The sequence below is a fragment of the Salmo salar genome, chromosome 11, assembly GCF_965601325.2.
Source record: "Salmo salar chromosome 11, fSalSal1, whole genome shotgun sequence".
Classification (NCBI taxonomy): Eukaryota; Metazoa; Chordata; class Actinopteri; order Salmoniformes; family Salmonidae; genus Salmo; species Salmo salar.
Genome location: NC_138301.1, coordinates 74384913 through 74404467, shown reverse-complemented (window position 1 = coordinate 74404467; position 19555 = coordinate 74384913). Strand labels below are relative to the sequence as shown.

At 44.0% G+C, this 19555-nt stretch overlaps 1 protein-coding gene across 6 annotated transcripts in view; it reads left to right on the top strand.

Annotated features, from left to right (window-relative positions):
* Positions 1–19555, top strand: part of LOC106562867 (GTPase-activating Rap/Ran-GAP domain-like protein 3) — a 225564-nt gene that overhangs the window by 53466 nt on the left and 152543 nt on the right. Inside the window, exon 1 of one of the 6 annotated variants that reach the window (XM_045689795.2) lies at positions 8123–8438. The exons of the other annotated variants lie outside the window; for them this stretch is intronic. Within the exon in view, the coding sequence (XP_045545751.1) occupies positions 8380–8438 (59 nt within the window). The 5' untranslated portion in view covers positions 8123–8379. Of the gene's footprint in view, positions 1–8122; positions 8439–19555 lie in introns of those variants that run through there. 6 annotated transcript variants of the gene reach the window in all.

Sequence of the window (19555 nt, the reverse complement as noted above, 5' to 3'; positions counted from 1 at the left end):
AATTAAATCCATTTGAATCACACTTTAACACAATAAAATGTGAATAAATCCAAGGGGGTTGAATACTTATTATAGGCACTGTAACCCCCCTGTTTCCTGTGGTCCATCTCTCTCGCATTTCCTTCCCTCTCTCCATTCCTTCCCATGTCTCTGTTTCTCTCTCTCACTTTCTGTTTATATCTCTCTTTCATTATTTCTCTTCCACTCACTCTGTGCATGTTTGAACTCTCCATCTCTCTGGCCCTCCTACTCTCTCTTCCCTTCCTCTCCCTCCCCCACATCTCTCTATCTCTCTCTCTCTCTGACCTACTGTATAATTCAGTGGTGTGTGTGTGTGCATGCGAGCGTGCGTGTGTGCCTTCTCTGTGAATGTGTCTGTGATGGAGGACTGTAGGAGTGGCTGTGGTCAGGCTGTTGAGCCGCTCTCAGCTGCAACAGTGTGCTTCCTTACTGCCTGCCTCTATGCCTGCCTGTCTGTCTGGTCTGTAGCCTCCAAGATATGTGAGTATGTGGCGTACTGGAGGACTGCAGTCCATCTCCCTCTTCCTCCCTCTCTCCCTCCAGCCCCCAACCCAGCAGATAAGGTTAAACAGACAGAGAGTTAATCAAGCCAAAGACATGGAGATTAAAGCGAGACAGAGAGAGGTGGAGGTAGAGATAGAGGGAGGGCGGTAGATGGAGAGAGAGAGAGAGAGAGAGAGAGAGAGAGAGAGAGAGAGAGAGAGGTGAAGAGGCAATTGAATTTAATTGAGAGAGAAGGGGTAGTCTGAGCGCAGACTGATCACTAGAAATAGGCGCCGATTTGGGATGTTTGAAAATAGACAGTGCATACAGTGCATTCAGAAAGTATTCAGACCCCTTGACTTTTTCCACATTTTGTTACATTACAGCCTTATTCTAAAATTGATTAAAATGTTTCCCTCATCAGTCTACACACAATATTTTCTCAAGTCAGTGAACTGCATACAATCTATCAAGTCAGGAAAGTCTGGCTGCGAGTAGTAGTAGTAGTAGCTAGCTGCATTGCTCAGCCAGGCCAGAATCAGCTTATCAAGTCACTGGTGAGTGGTGACGTGTGTGCTTTGGTACTGTTTTTTGCAACTTTCTCACTATCTATTACCAGAGTGTGTGTGTCTATCTGACAGTGTTTCATAGGTAATCCTGTTACAAAACAGGTCATGGGGGGGACACAAGATGCTCGCAAATGGGTTTTGAAAAATGGACAAGTTGCAGTTGAGATACAAATGCGCTCTGATCGTCTCAAATCTCATTTTGCCCCAAAAAGTGGAGCCTTGAGTGATTGACACTATCAAACATATGAGCAAGTGGCCACTTCATAAAGGGCTTAGGGCCAAGGGTTATTTCGACATAACATTGGCGACGTCTGAGGTGCTGCACAATGGCCAGGTCTGTCTCACTGTCTGGAGGTTCTTGCTGCTATGATTGGAAAGATAGAGCACAATCAGCACAGCTGTTTCTCTCGTGTTAGTGGGCACTGGGCATGTGGGCATGATCATAATCCATACCCAATCCTCCAGTAAGTTGTGATGAACTCACTAACAAAACTCAGGTTTGAACGAGACTGACTTCATGACCAAAATTATCATATTTGACACTAGAATGAATGTTTCTGCATCATATCGATGGCACATATGTTGTTTAAAACCAGAGAAGTTGGTTCTAAGGGGCAATTGACCTTTAACCTTAAGTGCTTAGAATAGCCAATTAGATTTCCGCCAACCATTTAATTTGTTTGGCTTCTTTTTGAAGGCCTCAGGGTCAACTTGAGGTTAAACTAGTGCATTCTGGGAAATGTAATATTTTCCCCATATAGGCGATTCATTAAATATAATAACTTTGAATATTCGCATCCAGCTTTTGTTTTCCTTGATCATTAATTTTAAGAGTTTGTCCTGAAAATCAATTGTTTCAACAATATTTCATATGCATGTATTTAATGAAGTTTGATGTTTTGTGTACAAGATGTACACTGATTGTACAAAACATTAGTAACACCTGTTCTTTCCATGCCATAGACTGACCAGGTGAATCCAGGTGAAAGCTATAATCCCTTATTGATGTCACCTGTTAAATCCACTTCAATCACTGTAGATGAAGGGGAGAAGACCGGTTAAATAAGGATTTTTAAGCCTTGAGACAATTGTCACATGGATTGTGTATGTGTGCCATTCAGCGGGTGAATGGGCAAGGTAAAAGATTTAAGCGCCTTTGAACGGGGTATTGTAGTAGGTGCCAGGTGCACCGGTTTGAGTGTGTCAAGAACTGCAAAGCTGCTGGGTTTTTCACGCTCAACAGTTTCCCGCAGATATCAAGAATGGTCCTTCACCCCAAGGACATCCAGCCAACTTGACAAAACTGTGGGAAGCATTGGAGTTAACATGGGTCAGCATCCCTGTGGAACGCTTTCGACACCTTGTAGTCAATTCCCCGCCAAATTTAGGCTGTTCTGAGGGAGCAACTCAATATGGAAGGTTTTTATTTTTTTCAATTTTATAACCTTTATTTAACTAGACATGTCAGTTAAGAACAAATTCTTAATTACAATGATGGCCTACACCGACAAAACCATAACCCGGACGACGCTGTGCCAATTGTGCGTCGCCCTATGGGACTCCCAAACTTGGCCAGTTGTGATACAGCCTGGAATCGAACCAGGGTCTGTAGTGATGCCTCTTGCACTGAGATGCAGTGCCTTAGACCGCTGGGCCACTCGGGAGATTAGGTGTTCCTAATGTTTTGTACACTCAGTGTATATTTGTTAAAACTACACCTAACATAGAATAGAACGCATTTGAATTTCATTGAATTTCACTGAATTCAATTCTATTTCCTTTAATTCAAGGATTTTTTTTTTTTGAACATGCAACAGATTTCCTGTGTGGGGGCATCACTTTCACAATGTCATTTATAGTAGGTCTACAGACTATAAAACAACTACAGGGTTGTAGTTATTCTTACTCTCTCTAACATTTGAACATCTTGGCCATGTGCTGTTATAATCTCCACCCGGCACAGCCAGAAGAGGACTGGCCACCCCTCATAGCCTGGTTCCTCTCTAGGTTTCTTCCTAGGTTTTGGCCTTTCTAGGGAGTTTTTCCTAGCCACCGTGCTTCTACACCTGCATTGCTTGCTGTTTGGGGTTTTAGGATGGGTTTCTGTACAGCGCTTTGAGATATCAGCTGATGTAAGAAGGGCTATATATATACATTTGATTTGATTTGATTTGATACTCTATAACCTACAGTGTGTATCATAGGGTTTAATATTGTCTGGTATTTTACAAATGTTCCATCCCGAGAGTATATCACTTTTCTCCCAGGTAACCTGGTATTTCCCGCCAAAACCGGACGTGTAATTCAAAACCATTATAATGCATATAAATAGGCCTGTGTCTGGATTTTAATAGAGCTTTGATCAAAAATTCAAGTCTGATGCTACCTGAGCCTGATGAACAATACATTAAGTGCATTTTATGAGCCCTACATTAAAGACATTTAATGAGCCCAAGCCCAAAAAAGCCCAAATGATTGTGTCGTTATCCAATACATATATATGAGATAGGCTACAGCACATAACACACAACAGAAAAACAAAAAACCCATAGGTGTAGCTAGCTATATGCTCTCTTGAGTAAATAAATTATACTAGCTCCAGTAGGCTAATCTTTTTTGAGTGTGAATTGTATTACTGTACTGTATTGTATTACATGGACTGGAATTACCCACATCATTCAAACCATGATAAAGCAGGGAGAGAACATGCTATTCTGGTGCAGCACATGAGGCCTACAAAGTTACAAGTATAGGCTAGCGACTTTTATTTAAATGTTTTAATTAGTAGTAGGCTGATGAATATATGCCGTTCATAATATTACCCCTATTGTTATTAGCCTACCTCCTCTTTCTCTCTCTATTGTTGCTTCATTCCTTCCTCGCTTTCAACAGTACCCATTAAATACATTTCATTGTCCTTATCTTCATCATTCTAATGCCATTCTTGAATAATATAGGATTAGATGCAGAAGATTTTCACTTCTCTTCACAAACATGACTGCTATAACCTACCACAATCGCAAGTTTTATTGGCTGCTGTATTTAACATTCAGCAAACAAGAGTTTACGTCACTATTCAATTAGTCTATTGGTATATTAAATGTAAAAAAACAATGTCCCGCAAGCTATTCTAGTCTAGCCTTTCCTGCATGGGACTCCAAGAGCTAAAGGAGCGTTTCTTGGCTCCCTGTTCCTGTAATTTAACAGTTCCATTTCACGCCATTCTCGCAGTTATTTATCCTGGGAAAAGGGAGTGGTTTGGGGCGGTAATTCCCGGTAACCCTCGGTAACTGGGTTCCCGCCAGTCAACCCTACTGTATCCTTTCAATGCGTCTCAGCTCAATGTCCTGATTTCAAAATGTGAACAATGGAACACCATAGGCCTACTTGTGTCTCTATGTTTGGTGTCAGATGTTATAATGCTGGGCAGAAACAAAAACCTGCACGCCCTACTATAGATCTTTAGGACCAGGGTGGATGACCATTGTGGGAATCTATTGTGCTGTAATCTATCCCCCTTCCCCTCTCTAACCCCCTCCCTCCCCTTCTGTCCTCTCTGTTACCCCAATGTGCCCATGGTTACCTACTTCAACCTACACAGATCACCAAACCTGGTCTAAACACACACACACATTATTACACAGTGACTAACATAATCATTGGTCAGATGAACTGCCAATGCGGGTGCATACACACACACAATGACAAACACTGACTGACACACATCACATGCACACACACACACCTTGTATTTGAAGGCATATTCGTGATCTTCATATGTAGGCACCCTCAGGTGACCAATAATATGTTTGCATCCCAAATTCTATCCTAGGCCCTGGTTAAAAGTAGTACACAACATAGGGAATAGGGGGCCATTTGGGACACATCCTAGTTCATGTTAGATTGGGAAACATAGCATAGCTTACTGTACATTTTCTTCCAGCCTCCTTTTTGCCACTTGACACTCAGGAGTTCAAATGTTCAAAAGCGTAACACCCTGTGAGTTTCTCTGACATTCATGGTATCCAAGAGCATGGGTGAATTGAGCAACTGGCAATTTTGGCAGATGCCAGATGGGCTGGACCATTTTTTTGTTGTGTGGGCTGGTCGAAATTGACACACACACACACAAATATATTTTTTTATAAAAAGTATTTTTCTACATATAATTTGTTTTTCTCAACTTTCAATGTTCAGCTCAATAGCAACTAGTTTACATTATATTTGATATGGCTTAGATATATGGAGTGGTGCAAGAAATGCGCTCTGGCCATTGCAAGGGCATATGCCTATAGGTCTCATGGGTAGTAGCCTGTAAAGTTTTTTTAGGACATTAAATTTAGTGTTGGATGAATACATGCCTACTAGCAGTGGGTATTATACTGTATGTGACGCGTTTCAAGAAGCTAGACGTATGTCACACGTCACCACTTCAGAGGAGAGATATTCGAAAAAATAAACGTTACAGTATGGAACATGTGAACTTTTATGTGCCTTACAAAAATGTGTATGCCATCTGTAAATAAGAATAAAATTGTTAAATTACGAGCCTAGTTGGTTTAGCCATGGAGAAAGTCAGGAACCTTCCCGCTAGCCATGATTGGCTAGATAATGGAATGGCTGGACATGCCCAGAGATGAGTTCAGATTGATCTACCATGTAGCACACTTCTGTCTGTAACATGAGCTGCTCAGTATGTGTAGATAATCCTTGCTACTGCAGATTTTTTGAAATATATAACGTTAGCCATTGAGAACTGCATGTGTTTCTACTGCTCTCAACAACATTGCTGCCCTGAATTTAGCAGGCACTATCAACAAAAAGTTGACTACTTTCTGCACACGGACAGTGTGAACCAGAGTGACTTGACACAATGGGCCAAACAAGCTGTAGCTAGCTACAAATAAAATAGAAAAGACACGCTGCCATGAAGCGTTCATCCATCTATATGGGTAAGAGTGTAGGTTTCTAATTTTGTCAGAAAGTATTTTTTATTGCAAGTTAAAGCATACTGTTCGCTAGCTAGCAAACGTTAGCTTGCTGGCTCGCTAGCGAATGTTACGTGTGTGATCTAGCTAACATTGAACCTAGCTGTCACGTCCTGACCATTGTAAGAGGTCAGTTTTCTGTTTCTAGGTGGGATCGTGCTAGAATTCTATGTTTCGTTTTCCATGTTTTGGCCGGGTATGGTTTCCAATCAGAGGCAGGTGTCTTTCGTTGTCTCTGATTGGAAGCCATACTTAGGCAGCCTGTTTTCCTTTGGGGTTTGTGGGTAGTTGTTTCCGTTTAGTCTAGTGTACCTGACGGGACTGTTGTTGGTCGTTTTGTTGTTTTGTTGTTAAAGTGTATTCATTAAAGACAAAGAATGAGCACTATACACGCTGCGCCTTGGTCTCCATTCAACGACCCTTATGACACTAGCTTTAGCTGCAGATTCATACTACAGCATTTCATGCATGGTGGCTGGCTATGAAAATCTGTTTGTACTGTAGCTTTGAGTTGGGATTATTGTTTAGCTAGCTAGCTAGCTACATGTCTATACAAAAGACTCCACTTTGCCAGATGATTACATGAAGTTAGCCAGGTGTGTCTGTGGGTGATTACGGCCATCTATTATATTTCATTAACATGTGTACATGTCTAGACAATGGTGATCCATCCACTTAGCTACATGTTGCTGGGGGATGGATATAGCATTTCTTCACATGACCCATCAATTTAGAAAATTGTGTCTGGGTAAGCGTCTAATAATTATTAAATATTTTTATCTGGACACTTTCTATTTTTGATATTGCTACTATGCAAATATAAAAGTAACCATTTCACTGTACCGTTTACACCTTCTGTATCCTGCGCATGTGACAAATAAACATAGAATGATTTGATATAGTGTGTGTTTACCAGAGACGCTAATGTGAAGAATACCTGCACCAAAGTCATATTAGGATATAGTCCAAGGACGAGATAAAGTGTATATTTACACTACCTAACTCACTCTGTTTAGCACATGGCCTCACAGGTGAATCCGTAAAGAGATGGGTGGGGCTAAGGCTTAAGAGGGTGTGAATGATGCTGAATTGGTGTAGGCAAAGATGAGCTCTCCAGTAGGTGTACCAAAATATTCAAGGCCATTTTTCTCAAAAGTGGAGTTACAAGTTTATCAACTTTCAAAGCAGAATTACTTTCCCATTGTTCCTCAACTCCAGCGTATGATATACCATTTTGTAGCTCTGAGTCTTTACTTTTATTCAATGTCCAAAACACGGATCGAGGCGGTCGGTCACATATTTAGAGTTAGTAATCTAGTTAATGTGTTTTGAGTGTCTACTTCCTCAGGTGTTGAACCCCAAATGAATTAACCTATAATATTAGTTAGTGCACATAAAGATGTATGTAATTCATCTCTATTGAACAAAACTACATCAAGAGATTCTGGAGTCCAATTTTGACAGTAATATATATGCATTCCTGCTTGGATGTGTTAGATTAAACAACTTTGTATTTCACTTATTAATAAAGCGCTATGGATGTGTAACGCCCTGGCCATAGAGAGGGGTTTTTTGTTCTTTATTTTGGTTAGGCCAGGGTGTTACATTGGGTGGGCGTTCTATGTTCTGTTTCTATGTGTTTGTATTTCTTTGTTTTGGGCCGTGTGTGGCTCCCAAATCAGGCACAGCTGAAGTTCGTTGTTGTTGATTGGGAGTCACACATAAGTGCATGTTTTTCCATTGGGGTTTGGTGGGTAATTGTTTCTGTTTAGTGTGTTTCACCTGACAGGACTGTGTTGGCTGTCAGTTCCTTGTTTTTGTTTGAATAGAGTTACGGCAATAATTAAATATGTTGAACACTAACTCTGCTGCATTTTGGTCTTCTTCCGACGACAGCCCTTACAGGATGACTTTATAAGAAGACTACTCATGATTTGGGGGAGGGGGTAGTTGGCAGCAAGCCCAGTGATGTGGGCTGGTGTGGATAAAATTCCATGGTCATATGAGGAGGTTGTGCTCTGTGCTCATCGTGGACCGCGCAAGCTGTAAATGTAGAGAGAGAAGGAGAGAGACAGAGAAGCACACACACATTACGCCACTAATCTGCATGGAGTTTTGCTAGGAAAACCCCTGCTGCCACATGCTGCAAGGACAAGCCAGTCTCATCAGCATCAACTGCGCGCGCAAGGAAGGAGAATAGCCGAATTGAATGCAGGGGTGGAAAACAAGGAGTAAGAATAGGGAGTTTGAAAGCAGTATGAGTCCTAGTGAATAAGAAGAAATAGGAAAACAAGCTCTGAGTGCTAGACTGGTATCGTATGGGGGACATGAACAGTGTGGACCCAGCTTCTACCAAACTGCTGACTTTCAACCAACGGTAAATGAACACATTTCGGTCCTTCAGCTAAGTGTTTGCGGCTACTGTGGCCTTGAAGTAGATGTGTGTGTTTATGTGTTATCTGTTGAATGCAGGTCTCTAGTGTTGTCATATGGCGCTCGTGGCTTAGGTTACTGTCACTGCAGCATTTTTGTATGGAATGAAGAGAAAAAAAAACTTAGCGCACCATATTCAATAAGCAGCAGAAATAAACAAACAAATGGTGCTATATAGCTATTAATTCATTATCAAAGTAAACCATGTAATTATAGTGTTATAAATCAGAACATGCGTAAAAATGAATAATTCAAACGTTTATGTAACTCATGTGAAGGCTCTCCAAATATTCACTATATTTATGTTGCATTTCCCAACACTGAGTCAGAGACTGCTTTTGAATCATTCTCTCTATTTTCCTCTGCAAAACACGATATTGGACACTATTTCAACCTTTGAATCAACAAGTCGCCACCAGCCTGAAGTGGCTGAAGCGTTTGACTAAATGCGATACGTTATGAGAGCTTCGCAGCCCAGCCCAATGCCACCGTGACCAAACGTCGCTAAACGACAACACTATTAAGGGGCATATTTGAACATCTTCAATATTATGAAATTTGAACTGAATTAGTTCGGCGCTATGAAGTGCGTTGCCATATTGATTGAGTTGTTGACTGTGGCGGTAGACAATGTCCACAAACAAACAAGAAAACACATTCATTATTAATCAGAATGCTTTTTAGTTCACGGTAGAATGGAGCTGCATACGCCAGGCAGTGAAGCCCTGTTGAGATCATGACAGCATAAAAATAACAGTACTGTGCTCGCGCTCAGGAAAATATCAATACTGAATTGATGATATTGAGATATGTTCTCCAAATTAATTTGAATCTGTAGACTACCTACCTCAGGTATGGCAACCCCAAGATTGACAAAGTCTAAAACATATATTACTGCAGCAAAAGAGGAGTCTCTCTATGGCTCTCCCTACTCCTCTAGGAAACCAGTCAGTCAATGTAAGAATGCAGCTTCATCTGCAGTGACCAAGTCCTACCAGTAAAAAAGGCAGGATCAGGGTTTCCCCTACGTTGACTGCCTATAAGGGTGGGATGGGGTTTGGGCAGGTGAATGCCAATACTCTGGCATATTTTTGAGTGATAAAACATGTATCAAAATCATTATGCTGGTCAAAATAAGATTTTTTTTCAGTTCACTTGTCTGCTTACCCTTTTTGGTGCCCTAAGCAACATTTTGTTTGGGGGCCCCCATCTCGCAGGCTAAACGTTTTAGTGACTCCCCTTTTGATGGCGGGGAAAAATAAATGAAGTTTTAGAGATAATTTAGTGCAATTCCAAACATTTTGCCATGGGGCATAGATACAATGTTGCAGTTTTAATTAAAGCAAGTTTGCTGCAATTCTACCCATTTTGCCATGGGGCGGAAAGAATATTTTGCAATTTTCTAACTAATTTCATGCAATTTTACAAATTTTGCCATGGGGCAAAAAGAGAAATGTTCAGTTTTACAGCAAATTTATTGCAATTCTACACATTTTGCAATGACTTATGCAATGTTGAGTGACTGGGTCATATCTGAGTGACTGATTCATTTTCGCAAAATTGCCAACAACAAAAAATTCTCAAGTGAAATGTTCTCTTGAATCAGTGGTTTCGGCTATTTCAGCCACACCCATTGCTGACAGGTGAATAAAACCGAGCACACAGCCATGCAATCTCCATAGACAAACACTGGCAATAGAATGGCCCGTACTGAAGAACTCAGTGACTTTCAACGTCGCACCATCATAGGATGCCAGCTTTCCAACAAGTAAATTGGTCAAATTTCTGCCCTGCTATAGCTGCCCCGGTCAACTGTAAGTGATGTTATTGTGAAGTGGAAATGTTTTGGAGCAACAACGGCTCAACCGCGAAGTGGTAGGCTACACAATCTCACAGAACAGGACCGCGGAGTGCTGAAGCGGCTAGCGTATAAAAATTGCCTGTCCTCGGTTGCAACACTCACTACCGAGTTCCAAACTGCCTCTGGACGCAACATCAGCACAATAACTGTTCGTCAGTGTCACGACTCCCACTGAAGGTGGCGCCCCCTCCTGCTCGGGTGGCGCTCGGCGGTCGTTGTCACCGGTCTACTAGCTGCCACTGATTCCTTTTGTTTTTCCCCTTTCTGTTATTGTTTTCACCTGTCCTTAGTTGGGTTGATTAGCGGGGCTATATTAGCTAGTTGGCCCGCCTGCTCTTTGTGCGGGATTGTTTCTCTGTGTGTTGCTTGTTTACGCGCTGTATGTATTTTGGCGCTAGTGCGTTGTTTTGCGCTCTCTGTGTTTTGTCCCCTGTGTTTGGGGCACCTTGATTTTGTGTGCGCTCAATTCGCTATTTGGGGTGGCTGGTGTTTTGCTGTGTCAAGCATTAACTTCTATGGGAAACGTTAACGCTGCGCTTCCTAAGAGTCAAGTGTACCCCTTGTCACAGGAGGAGACGGTGGCTATGGAGACATATGTCACGGAATCTCGGCCCTCCATCTCACCCGTCTCCTCGAGTTTCTTTTTTGTGAAGAAAAAGGAGGGAGGTCTGCGTTCGTGCATTGATTACAGAGGTCTAAATGCTATCACGGTGGGGTTTAGTTACCCGCTACCTTTCATCGCTACGGCGGTGGAATCATTTCACAGAGCAAGATTCTTCACAAAACTGGATCTCAGGAGCGCGTATAACCTGGTGCGTGTTAAGGATGGAGACAAGTGGAAAACCGCATTTAGTACCACATTGGGCCATTATGAGTACCTCGTCATGCCGTATGGGTTAAAGAATGCTCCAGCCGTCTTTCAATCCTTTGTAGACGAGATTCTCAGGGACCTGCACGGGCAGAGCGTGGTTGTCTATATCAATGATATTCTGATATATTCCGCCACCCACACCGCGCATGTGTCCCTGGTACGCAAGGTGCTTGGGAGACTGCTGGAGCATGACCTATACGTCAAGGCTGAGAAGTGTGTGTTCTCCAAATGAGACGTCTCCTTCCTGGGTTATCGCATTTCCACCACGGGGGTGGTGATGGAGTGTGACCGCGTTAAGGCCGTGCGTAATTGGCCGACTCCAATCATGGTGAAGGAGGTGCAGCGGTTCTTAGGGTTTGCCAATTACTACCGGAGGTTTATCCGGGGTTTTGACCAGGTAGCGGCTCCCATTACCTCACTGCTGAAGGGGGGGCCGGTGCGTTTGCGGTGGTCGACTGAGGCGGACGGAGCCTTCAAGAGGTTGAAGGTGCTGTTCACCGAAGCACCCGTGTTTGCGCACCCGGACCCCTCTCTAGCATTCATAGTGGAGGTGGACGCATCCGAGGCTGGGGTGGGTGCCGTGCTATCACAGCGCTCGGGTACGCCACCGAAACTCCGCCCCTGCGCTTTCTTTTCGAAGAAGCTCAGTTCAGGGGAGCATAACTATGATGTGGGGGACAGGGAGTTGTTAGCGGTGGTAAAAGCCTTGAGGGTGTGGCGACACTGGCTTGAGGGAGCTAAGCACCCCTTTCTCATCAGGACCGACCATCAGAATCTGGAGTATATCCGGGCAGCTAGGAAACTGAATCCGCGTCAGGCAAGGTGGGCCATGTTCTTCACCCGTTTTAGGTTCACTATTTCCTACAGACCAGGCTCCCTGAACAAGAGGGCCGACGCGCTGTCCCGTCTCTATGACTCTGAGGACCGGCCCATCGATCCGATTCCCATCATTCCAGCTTCTAGGCTGGTGGCACTGGTGGTATGGGAGGTGGACTCGGACATCGAGCGGGCGTTAGTATTGGAACCTGCGCCTTCACAGTGTCCCGTGGGTCGCATGTACGTGCCGCTCGGTGTCCGTGATAAATTGTTTCAGTGGGCTCACACTCTACCCTCTTCGGGTCATCCTGGTGTGGCGAGGACAGTGCGGGGTCTCAGGGGGAAGTACTGGTGGCCCACCTTGGCTAAGGACGTGAGGTTCTATGTCTCTTCCTGTTCGGTGTGCGCCCAGATTAAGGCTCCTAGGCATCTCCCGAGAGGAAAGTTACAGCCCCTCCCCGTTCCACAACGGCCATGGTCACACCTGTCAGTAGACTTCCTGACAGATCTCCCCCCGTCTCAGGGGAGCACTACGATCCTGGTGGTTGTGGATCGGTTTTCAAAGTCCTGCCGTCTCCTCCTGTTGCCCGGTCTCCCTACGGCCCTGCAGACTGCGGAGGCCCTATTTACCCACGTCTTCCGGGCACTACGGTGTGCCGGAGGACATTGTCTCTGATCGAGGTTCCCAGTTCACATCCAGGATCTGGAAGGCGTTTATGGAGCGTCTGGGGGTCTCGGTCAGTTTGACCTCTGGTTATCACCCCGAGAGTAATGGGCAGGCGGAGAGGGTGAACCAGGAGGTGGGCAGGTTTCTGCGGTCGTATTGCCAGGACCGGCCAGGGGAGTGGGCGAGGTACATTCCTTGGGCAGAGTTAGCCCAGAACTCACTTCGTCACTCCTCCACTAACCTGTCACTCTTTCAGTGTGTTTTGGGTTACCAGCCGGTCCTGGCACCATGGCACCAGAGCCAGACTGAGGCTTCTGCGGTGGAGGAATGGGTACAGCGCTCCAAGGGGACCTGGAGAGCCGCCCAGGAATCCCTGAAGCAAGCCAGTGGACGGCAGAAGAGGAGTGCTGACCGCCACCGCAGTGAGGCCCCCGTGTTCGTACCGGGGGACAGGGTCTGGTTCTCGACCCGGAACCTGCCCCTCTGTTTGCCCTGCCGGAAGCTGGGACCGCAGTGTGTGGGGCCCTTCAAAGTCCTGAGGAGGATAAACGAGGTGTGTTATAGGTTACAACTCCCTTCCTATTACCGTATTAACCCCTCGTTTCATGTGTCTCTCCTCAGGCCGGTGGTAGCTGGTCCCCTACAGGAAGGTGAGGTGCCGGAGGTCCCTCCACCCCCTCTGGACATCGGGGGGTCCCCGGTGTACAGCATACGGGCCATTCTGGACTCGAGACGCCGGGTGAGGGGCCTGCAGTACCTCGTGGACTGGGAGGGGTACGGCCCGGAGGAGAGGTGCTGGGTACCGGCGGAGAACGTCTTGGACCCATCCATGTTGAAGGATTTCCATCGCCTCCGCCCGGATCGTCCTGCGCCTCGCCCTCTGGGTCGCCCTCAAGGCCTGTGTCGGTGCGCTGCAGGAGCCGCGCGTCGGGGGGGATACTGTCACGACTCCCACTGAAGGTGGTGCCCCCTCCTGCTCGGGTGGCGCTCGGCGGTCGTCGTCACCGGCCTACTAGCTGCCACTGATTCCTTTTGTTTTCCCCCTTTCTGTTATTGTTTACACCTGTCCTTAGTTGGGTTGATTAGCGGGGCTATATTAGCTAGTTGGCACGCATGCTCTTTGTGCGGGATTGTTTCTCTGTGTGTTGCTTGTTTACGCGCTGTATGTATTTTGGCGCTAGTGCGTGGTTTTGCGCTCTCTGTGTTTTGTCCCCTGTGTTTGCGGCACCTTGATTTTGTGTGTGCTCAGTTCGCTATTTGGGGTGGCTGGTGTTTTGCTGTATCGAGCATTAAAAGCTATCACCCTTATCGCTGCTTCCTGCGTCTGATTCCTCCTCAACTACGCCCAAGCCTTACAGTCAGGAGCTTCATGAAATGGGTTTCCATGGCTGAGCAGCCGCACACCAGCCTAAGATCACCATGTGCAATGTCAAGCGTCTGCTGGAGTGGTGTAACGCTCACCGCCATTGGACTCTGGAGCAGTGGAAACGCTCTCTCTGGAGTGATGAATCACGCGTCACCATCTGGCAGTCTGACAGACGAATCAGGGCATAATACATTTTACTGACACAAAAAGATCCCACCATGTTGAACGAACAAATTGTCTGTCAACGTTTATGAAATTTTAGCAGCATTTCCTTTTTCCATCAGCCAGAGGTGTTTTTTTTAATGTGTCAGGTAATTCATCTACATTAAATTGTTGGCTAGAAACCTGGTTAGGGCCATTTCCATGTAAAAATCTCCATGATTACTAACATGTGAAGGTCATAGGAGCACATCAAATTTGGTGTCAAATGAAAGCGAAGTCTGTTTTTTAATTTTTATTAGTTAAGTCATATATACATTTTTCAACCATTTTCCATCCTAAAATTGAGGAATAAACAAATGCTTTGATTAGGGTCTTCTAAAACATCTTGCAGAAAAGGTATTAGAAATCAAAACACAATGTTGAAGTAAAGACCCCTGACAATTAATATCAACATTTAAATGTAGTTTTTCAGAAATTATTTGTCTTCTGTAAGTTTAATAAATATTGCCTAGTGTTTTGTCATGCTGTTACCAAAAACCCAGAAATCTTTAAGATAATGTATTTTCAAATTTCTCTCCCTCATGAGGAGGGAGGATAATGAAAGTTCACAGAAGTAACAAGTTAAAGTAGGCCTACCAAGTAGCTATAGTGTTTTTACTGATCAAAATTTGGTTTATGATTTATTAAGTAATTAAAATACATAATTCTGTTACGAAATCACTAACAGAATGACTGCTACAATGTGAATTCCTACTAGTCACAAACCACAGTTGGGTCAACTGCTGTCTTCCCTTCCACTGGCATACTGTTATGTTCAGCTCATAACTGTTTTATTTCTCTTTCTGTTGCGTGCTGGTAAAAGTTAGTGTATAAACAGTCTGGCCAACCCCTCCCTCTCTTTCCCTCTCTTTATCCATGTCTCTCTTCTCTCTCTGTCTAGTTAATGTCACCTCTCCCGGATCTTACTGACACCTACCCATGATCCCCCTCTCTTTCCATTTACTCTAACCAGCCCTCTCACCCACTGAGCACCGACAGACACCGGATGTCCATGGACATTGAAAAGTAGTTAAAATGTGGTCATTCCAACTCTGAACCAATCATAGATGTCTGTTTCACAAGTTTGGACAGAACAGAACAGAACAGTAGAACATAATACAGTAAAGTAAAGAAAAGTAGATTATAGGTCAGTATAATACAGTACATTACTGTACTGTACAGTAGAGTTGAGTACAGTAGAGTACAGTACAGTAGATCACACTAGCGTAGAGTACAGTATAATTTGCTCAATTGTATTGCACTGTACTTTACGGAACTGAACTATACTGTACTCAAATCAAATCAAAATGTATTGGTCACATACACATGGTTAGCAGATGTTATTAAGAGTGTAGCGAAATGCTTATGTTTCTAGATCCGACAGTGCAGCAGTATCTTAACAGGTAATATCTAACAATTCCACAACAAAAACTGTATTTTTTTGTGAAGAATAAACAACAAGTGGGACACAATTATGAAGTGGAACGAAATTTATTGGATATTTCAAACTTTTTTAACAAATAAAAAACGGAACAATTGGCCGTGCAAAATTATTCAGCCCCTTTACTTTCAGTGCAGCATACTCTCTCCAGAAGTTCAGTGAGGATCTCTGAATGATCCAATGTTGACCTAAATGACTAATGATGATAAATAGAATCCACCTGTGTGTAATCAAGTCTCCGTATAAATGCACCTGCTCTGTGATAGTCTCAGAGGTCCGTTTAAAGCGCAGAGTGCATCATGAAGAACAAGGAACACACCAGGCAGGTCCGAGATACTGTTGTGGAGAAGTTTAAAGCCGGATTTGGATGCAAAAAGATTTCCCAAGCTTTAAACATCCCAAGGAGCACTGTGCAAGCGATAATATTGAAATGGAAGGAGTATCAGACCACTGCAAATCTACGAAGACCCGGCCGTCCCTCTAAACTTTCAGCTCATACAAGGAGAAGACTGATCAGAGATGCAGCCAAGAGGCCCATGATCACTCTGGATGAACTGCAGAGATCTACAGCTGAGGTGGGAGACTCTGTCCATAGGACAACAATCAGTCGTATACTGCACAAATCTGGCCTTTATGGAAGAGTGGCAAGAAGAAAGCCATTTCTTAAAGATATCCATAAAAAGTGTCATTTAAAGTTTGCCACTAGCCACCTGGGAGACACACCAAACATGTGGAAGAAGGTGCTCTGGTCAGATGAAACCAAAATCGAACTTTTTGGCAACAATGCAAAACGTTATGTTTAGCGTAAAAGCAACACAGCTCATCACCCTGAACACACCATCCCCACTGTCAAACATGGTGGTGGCAGCATCATGGTTTGGGCCTGCTTTTCTTCAGCAGGGGCAGGGAAGATGGTTAAAATTGATGGGAAGATGGATGGAGCCAAATACAGGACCATTCTGGAAGAAAACCTGATGGAGTCTGCAAAAGACCTGAGACTGGGACGGAGATTTGTCTTCCAACAAGACAATGATCCAAAACATAAAGCAAAATCTACAATGGAATGGTTCACAAATAAACATATCCAGGTGTTAGATTGGCCAAGTCAAAGTCCAGACCTGAATCCAATCGAGAATCTGTGGAAAGAACTGAAAACTGCTGTTCACAAATGCTCTCCATCCAACCTCACTGAGCTTGAGCTGTTTTGCAAGGAGGAATGGGCAAAAATTTCAGTCTCTCGATGTGCAAAACTGATAGAGACATACCCCAAGCGACTTACAGCTGTAATCGCAGCAAAAGGTGGCGCTACAAAGTATTAACTTAAGGGGGCTGAATAATTTAGCACGCCCAATTTTTCAGTTTTTTATTTGTTAAAAAAGTTTGAAATATCCAATAAATTTCGTTCCACTTCATGATTGTGTCCCACTTGTTGTTGATTCTTCACAAAAAATTACAGTTTTATATCTTTATGTTTGAAGCCTGAAATGTGGCAAAAGATCGAAAAGTTCAAGGGGGCCGAATACTTTCGCAAGGCACTGTAAGTATAAAATATATGGATGAGCAGTGGCAGAGTGGCTAAGATGCAATAGATAGTAAAGAATAGCTAGTGAAGGATACAGTATACATTATATACATATGAGATGAGTAATGCGAGATATGTAAACATTCTTAAAGTGGGATTATTAAAGTGACTAGTGTTCCATTTATTAAAGTGGCCAATGATATCAAGTCTGTAGGTAGGCAGCCACCTCTCTGTGCTAGTGGTGACTGTTTAACAATCTGATGGCTTTGAGATAGAAGCTGTTTTTAATCTCTCTGTCCCAGCTTTGATGCATCTGTAATGACCTCGCCTTCTGGATGGTAGCGGGGTGAACAGGCAGTAGCTCGGGTGATTATTGTCCTGATTATCTTTTTCTGCCTTCCTGTGACATCGGGTCTTGTAGGTGTCCTGGAGGGCAGGTAGTTCGCCCCCGGTGATGCGTTGCGCAGACAGCACCACCCTCTGGAGAGCCTTGCGGTTTTGGGCGGTGCAGTTGCCGCACCAGGCAGTGATACAGCCCGACAGGATACTCTCGTTTGTACCCTGTAAAAGTTAGCGAGGGTTTTCGGTGACAAGCCACATTTTTTCAGCCTCCGGAGATTGAAGAGGCGCTGTTGCACCTTATTCACCACACTGTCTGTGTGCTCGGACAATTTCAGTTCGTCAGTGATATGTACACCGAGGAACTTAAAACTTTCCACTGCTGTCCTGTCGATGTGGATCCCTTTGCTGTTTCCTCTTTTGTTTTGCTGACATTGAGTGAGAGGTTATTTTGCTGACACCACACTCTGAGGGCCCTCACCTCCTCCCTGTAGGCTGCGTCGTCGTTGTTGGTAATCAAGCCTTCCACTGTTGTATCATCTGAAAACTTAATGATTGAGTTGGAGGCGTGCATGTCCACGCAGTCGTGGGTGAACAGGGAGTACAGGAGGGGGCAGAGAACGCACCCTTGTGGGGCCCCAGTGTTGAGGATCAGCGGAGTGGAGATGTTGTTTCCTACCTTCACCACCTGGGGGCAGCCGTCAGGAAGTCCAGGACCCAGTTGCAAAGGGCAGGGTCGAGACCCAGGGTCTCAAGCTTAATGATGAGTTTGGAGGGTACTGTGGTGTTGAATGCTGAGCTGTAGTCAATGAACAGCATTCTTACATAGGCATACATCTTTTCCAGATAGGATAGGGCAGTGTGCAGTGTGATGGCGATTGCATCGTCTGTGGACCTATTGGGGCGGTAAGCAAATTGAAGTGGGTCTAGGGTGACCGGTAAGGTGGAGGTGATATGATCCTTGACTAGTCTGTCAAAGCACTTTATGATGACAGAGGTGAGTGCTACGGGGCGATAGTCATTTAGTTCAGTTACCTTAACTTTTTTTGGAACAGGAACAATGGTGGACATCTTGAAGCATGTGGGGACAGCAGACTGGGATAGGGATTGATTGAATATATCCGTAAACACACCAGCCAGCTGGTCTGCGCATGCTCTGAGGACTGTACTGAACTCTACTGTACTGTACTATACTGCATTGTACTTTACTGTGCTGTATTGTAATGAACTCTACTGTGCTGTGATGTACTGTATTCTACTGTGCTCTACTGTACTAAACTGTGATGTCCAAACCTGGCCGGACCAACCAAATTTGGTCTTGTTTGGGGGTGGACCTCATTAGAATACTAGCCAGTGTGTAGAATAATACCCAAACATGCAAAGGATGATATTCAATTGTTCTACCTTTGTGTACCTATTCAGAATAAATCACCATAAAAAAATTACCTTCATAATTATACATTTCTGTACAGTACAGATCAGGGACCCATGATGTCATTCTGTTACCATCATTCTGTTACTGGGTGTTAATCCCCTTCACTTACTGTAGTTTTATAACCAAAATATATTTTTTACAGCTCAAGGTGCCATGTCATAGCTGACACGCCATTCTTTCTGCAAACATCTTTGAATCTTAATTCGGAGTAGATATTTAAGAGAGCTTTTGGAATGCCTACAAAAACATAAAACACAGAGGGATATTTCTGTCATTCTGTTACCAAACTTTACATCTGCACTGTTCTTCGAGTAAATTTTAGTAAAATGTTCAGTGGATGTTGTTAGAGTTAGATTGTTAGAGTGTGCATAGAGTTGTATGGTTTGTTTATTGTTAAAATCAATGATCTTTGTTTGGCATAAAAATCGGGTCTCAGCGTAATTCGGTTATCGTGGAATTGCCTTTAGTGACTGACATAACAAGAGAAAAAACTGCTGATGCACAACCAAATTTCGAAATTGCACAGTAAGTTCAGCAACTGA